The 5,079-nt window shown below is 52.0% G+C and overlaps 1 protein-coding gene across 1 annotated transcript in view; it reads left to right on the top strand.

Annotated features, from left to right (window-relative positions):
* Window positions 1-5,079, top strand: part of SRPRA (SRP receptor alpha subunit) — a 34,400-nt gene that overhangs the window by 20,886 nt on the left and 8,435 nt on the right. The window contains exons 10-13 of the mRNA XM_019508943.1: window positions 1,416-1,588; window positions 3,973-4,186; window positions 4,318-4,481; window positions 4,648-4,746. Coding sequence (XP_019364488.1) covers window positions 1,416-1,588; window positions 3,973-4,186; window positions 4,318-4,481; window positions 4,648-4,746 — 650 coding nt within the window. The remainder of the gene's footprint in view (window positions 1-1,415; window positions 1,589-3,972; window positions 4,187-4,317; window positions 4,482-4,647; window positions 4,747-5,079) is intronic.

Here is a 5,079-nt window from a genome sequence, read left to right as displayed (position 1 = left end):
CCCCCCCCCCACCCGGCAGCACCGGTGAGTCTGGGCTCCCCCCCCCAAGTGCTGGGAGCTGAGACGGGCTGGGCAGCCATTGCGGGGCTGGGAGAGCAGGCGGGGGATGGGCCTGGCCGGAGTGATTCAGAGATTCTGCTGCCCGAATCTCCAAATCAGATTCGCCTGAATCGATTCGGGACAGTGATTCGAATCATTGAATTGCTGTCCCCCGAATCAGCAGAATCCGAATCCGAAGCGAATACTAGCCACTTCACACAGGCCTGCTTGCTTAGCCTAGTCCAGGGGTGGGCAATTATTTGGTCTGGAAGGTTACTAAGCTTTGGTAAGTGATGTCCGGGAGTGGTATGGGTGAGCAATTTGGATCGCAGGGCCGTGACAGCATGGGGCTGGGGCCCAGAGCCTGGGACAGAGTCGCAGTCTGCTTCTTCACATCCCTTTGGGTGCAGGTTCCATGGGCAGAGATGTGCAGGGAGCAGATTGTAGATCTGCTGTGGATCCAGGCCGGGGCCCAGCCCTGGTCCCACCCTCACCACCCTGCGCTTCTGGCCTCAGCTCCTGCCCACCCGTCCCGCTCCTGGAGGCTGCTCCCCACCCACCTGCGGCCCCATCCCATCCACCTGGCTGAGTGCACCATGCCTGCAGGGGTCCCAAGCCAGTCTTATGTGGAGACCCTGTCTGCCCGCCTGTCTGCTCCCTCTGGCACCCCCAGTAGTAGTTGCAGGGAAGACTGAGAGCAGCAGCTGGACAGAGTGAGTCATCATAACAGGGGCTGCTGTGAAGCTGAGCCTGGCCACCCTGCTGCCCCTGCCTCTCCGTGTGCCTGGGTGCAGCAGGGCCATCCATCCAGGATGTGGATAAGCTGGAGAGGATACAAAGAAGGGCCATCCTTATGATTAGAGGCATAGAGGATAGGCCCTATGAAGAAAGACACTGGGAACTGGGCCTGTTCAGGCTGAGAGGTGACTTGATAGCCAAGTATGTCAGGGGTGTGAGCATCAAGATCTGGGGGAGTGGCTCTTCAGGAAGGCACCTCAGGATGACTAGGACAAATGTGCATAAGCTAATAGAAGGTAAATTCAGGCTGGACATAAGAGGTGGTGCAGTCGCAGTGAGCTTGTCTGAGCCCAGTAACTTCCTGCAGGTTCCTTCTGGTCCTATGAGTCTATGATATGTGGCATGGTCCAGGCTGCCCCTGCAGGCCATATTTTGCCTGTCCCTGGCCTAGTCCTTAGTAGTCAAGTGTCTTGGGACTCGGTGCATGGGAAAGGGAACTGCCAGGTTACGACACCCAGCTTGAGGCAGCGCAGGTTGTACTTGACATGCTCCAAGACACTGTGGGAAAGAGAGGCAGTGCTCCAGCTACCCAGCCTGGATCAGTTGCTGACTGGTTCCACTTCTACCTCCTTTCCCAGCGGTGACCTCAACAGTGAAACAGGCCCTTCAGGAGGCCTTGGTGCAGATCCTGCAACCGCAGCGCCGTGTGGACATCCTGCGTGATGTTATGGACGCCCAGCGCCATCATCGGCCTTATGTTGTCACTTTCTGTGGGGTCAACGGGGTGGGAAAGTCAACCAACCTGGCCAAGGTAGGGTGCAGCCTGCATGAGTGCTCACATTTTGTGCTAGTCCTGGAGACATTTTCCTGCTGTGGGAAACACCCTCCCCTGTGACAGCTGTAAGCCCACAGCACACACTTCCTGGGTCCAAGGCAGACCTATATTAAGACAACTTGCATGGTCTTCAGTACTGTCAGCATTTGAACTAGCCAGAGAATAGCTTTGTGGTGCTGCTGGGCAGTTCATTGTCCCAAGTCATAAAGCAGTGGTTTTCAACCTGTAGTCTGTACTCTGCAGACTGTCTAAAGCAGTGGTCACCAACCAGTGGATCTTGGAGTCGATCTGAAGCTGAGATGGTGGGGCTGAGTGCCTGTGTGCGTGCATGTGCGCACCGCAGCTCAGCAAGTCAGTCCATGGGGGAGGGAAGGGGCAGGGGCTAGATCAAGGACCCCACAGTGAGGGCCAGAACCATAGAGGCAGGAGCAGGGTTAAGTTGAGCGGGGCCCTGGCCAGGTGGGACTTACCTGCTGGGGAGGTGTGCCCCCAAATATTTTTTTTCCCTCTGCCTCAATCTGCCCCTCCTTCCCTCTGCACAGATTTAAGATGACTATGATCAATCAAAAGTCTGTCAATACCCACACTTACAATTCAAAGGGGTTTGTACCTCCATTTAAAAAGTTTTAGGGTCCACAAATGAAAAAGTTGAAAACCACTGGCATAGACTGTTATTGTTGAGTGTTGCTGCAGGGGAGAAGTGTGCTCTGTACTCTGCTCCCATGTTGAGTAGATCCTTGTAAGCATTGGTGAGGGGAGAAGAGAGAGCCCTTGCTCAAATCAGACTGTGTTATTTAAAAGAACTTCTGCCAGATCTTTTGAAATTCTAGTCAGCTTTGTAAAGTGCAGTGTCCTTTAAATACCAGGGCTCGGACAAAGGGAGAACCTGGAAGGGAAGCCAGGGGAGATGACGTTACAGACCCAAGTCCTGTGTTGTGCTGGTCAGTCTTTCACTGCATTGTATGCAAATAGAAGGTTTGACATTGTAAAGGGAATAGTGCTGTTAAAGGCACAGCTCAGGTCCTGCTCTGCAGGTCAAGGCAACACAAAAACAGCTTGAACAGAGACCAAGAGGCTGCTGTTGCAAGGATGCTTCTTTATGATGCTTTTCCAGTGTCTATTCTGCTTGCATCCCTCCTTAGGAGGTGCTGCTACCTAAAAGCCTGGGACATAGGACATCCTTTTGGGCTCATGTTTGGATAATGCTTGCAGGCACTAGAACTGCTCATCTGAGTCACTAGCTCTTCCCTATTGAAGCGCGTGGTCCTGACAGTAATGTTGCTGCAGCCTACACTGCAATTGGCTGTGAGACTGCAGCCTGGTACGTATACCTGTGCAAGCTGTCCTCTGGCTAGCTCAAATACTGACAGTGCTGAAGCCTGTGCAAGCTGTCTGAATACAGGCCTGCCTTGGACCCAGGAAGTGTGTGCTGTGTACTTGCATGTACTGCAGATCACACCTCCCACTGCAATGAGGATGTTCCCCTAAAGCTGCTGCATGTGGGGTGCTGTGTATATCCTGCTGTCCCGATCCTTTTCCACCCTGTCCCATACATTAGGAAGTAAAGATGTTCTACTGGTTACAGCACAGAACTCCAAGGTCTGCCATAGACTTCCTGTAGGGCCTTTTTCAGGGCACTCTTCTTCCCTGACTCTGTTTGCCCACATTTACATGCTAACTTGCCTCCTGGGGTGGACGTGTTAAGCTTTTCTCTTTCCTGGTTGCTCCTGAAAAATGCCATTTCTGCATGGTCCCCCAGTGCTACCTACATGGCAGTAACGATATCTCTATGTAGGACAGAGCTTCTCTCCAGGTCACCCTGTGTATTTAGGGTGTCTCCTGTCTGTGCCTGAGCCAAAGCAGGTACCTGACAGCTGTAGAGTCTGGCATTATTAGACGGAAGGTCTTATGAGCATGTCAGGTGCTGGTTACTACAGACAAAGCTTGATGCTACCCAGAAACCTGAGTCCCATTATGACTGGGGTCTTAGAATGAGTCCTGAATCATGGTCACTGCCTGGATGGGATGTGTCAAGTGTTCTGTGGAGGAACTGGGGGGCTGTGGGACCGCCGTGGGGCACACCCCATGTGAACAGAACATTGAGAACCAGTTTCAGGTGAGGGTCATTGCCATCCTACTGTGTATTTCCAGGAGGCTTTGGCTTGGCTGCATGCCATGCTACTTTTTGACATAACAGCCTTGGGATGAGGTGCTTAAATGAGGGTTTAGGTAGAAAAGTGGGACCAAAGGATGGAAGCAGCAGAGTGCCCTGCTGGGGCATGTTGGGCTGGGTGCTGAGCAGAGAAGAGCAACTGGGGTCAGACAGAGGATGGTAATGGGACTTTCTCCTTCTTCCTCAGATCTCGTTCTGGCTGATTGAAAATGGCTTCAGTGTCCTCATTGCCGCCTGTGATACATTCCGCGCTGGAGCTGTGGAGCAGCTGCGCACTCACACTCGCCGCCTGAATGCTCTGCATCCCCCGGAAAGCCATAGTGGGCGCATCATGGTCCAGCTCTATGAGAAGGGCTATGGGAAGGATGCTGCTGGCATTGCCATGGAGGCCATTTCTTATGGTGAGCCTGTTGTCCTCTCCATGGTAGTGAGAGGATAAACACGGGGGAAATCCTAAACACTCTGAGTGGTAGTAGCTTGAGGTGCTGTATCTGGGTCGGAATTGATCTGACTAATGACCCTTCTCTTCTAGCACGTAACCAGGGTTTTGATGTGGTCTTGGTGGACACTGCTGGCCGTATGCAAGACAACGCCCCCTTGATGACCGCCCTGGCTAAACTCATTGCAGTCAACACCCCTGACCTGGTCCTCTTCGTCGGGGAAGCGCTGGTGGGAAATGAGGCTGTTGATCAGCTGGTTAGTTTGTGATTTTTTTTTTAACTTCTGAAACTACAGTTCTTCCAGGGGAGCAGCTACCCCCCTGGTGAAAGCCTATGCACGTTTTGGATGTGCTTCGATGCCAGTGATGGGTGTCTTAGGACAAAGGTTGACTTATTCCCTGGCTCTTTTCCTTTTTCACCAGGTGAAGTTTAACAAAGCCTTGGCTGATTACTCCATGGCCCAGACACCACGTCTCATCGATGGAATTGTGCTCACCAAATTTGATACCATTGATGACAAGGTAAGATGCAGGATGGAGAGTTCTCATTTTCTCACTGCTGGAGTTTGTAATGTCCTGCACAGATCCTCATGCTGAAGCAGTGCTAAGTTGGAGAGAAACTAACTGTAATAGGGTGTGTTCATTTGATGCTTTTCCCCAGTTCACCATTCAAACAGAATCAACTTGGTTAGGTTGTTCTGAAGAGAAGTATCAACTTTGCAGTGTTGTTTGGGGAGTGGGGAGAGGAGTGCGGGAAATAGCTGTAAAAAGCTTTCTCGATAGAATTGCATTGGTGCAGCAGGAAGATAGGATCTGTGTTGTTCTGAACCTTTGCTAGGGGTTAAATGTTTGAAA

The sequence above is a fragment of the Gavialis gangeticus genome, unplaced genomic scaffold, assembly GCF_001723915.1.
Source record: "Gavialis gangeticus isolate Ggan-Ray unplaced genomic scaffold, GavGan_comp1, whole genome shotgun sequence".
Lineage (NCBI taxonomy): Eukaryota > Metazoa > Chordata > Crocodylia > Gavialidae > Gavialis > Gavialis gangeticus.
This window is presented reverse-complemented; position numbering and strand designations above follow the sequence as displayed.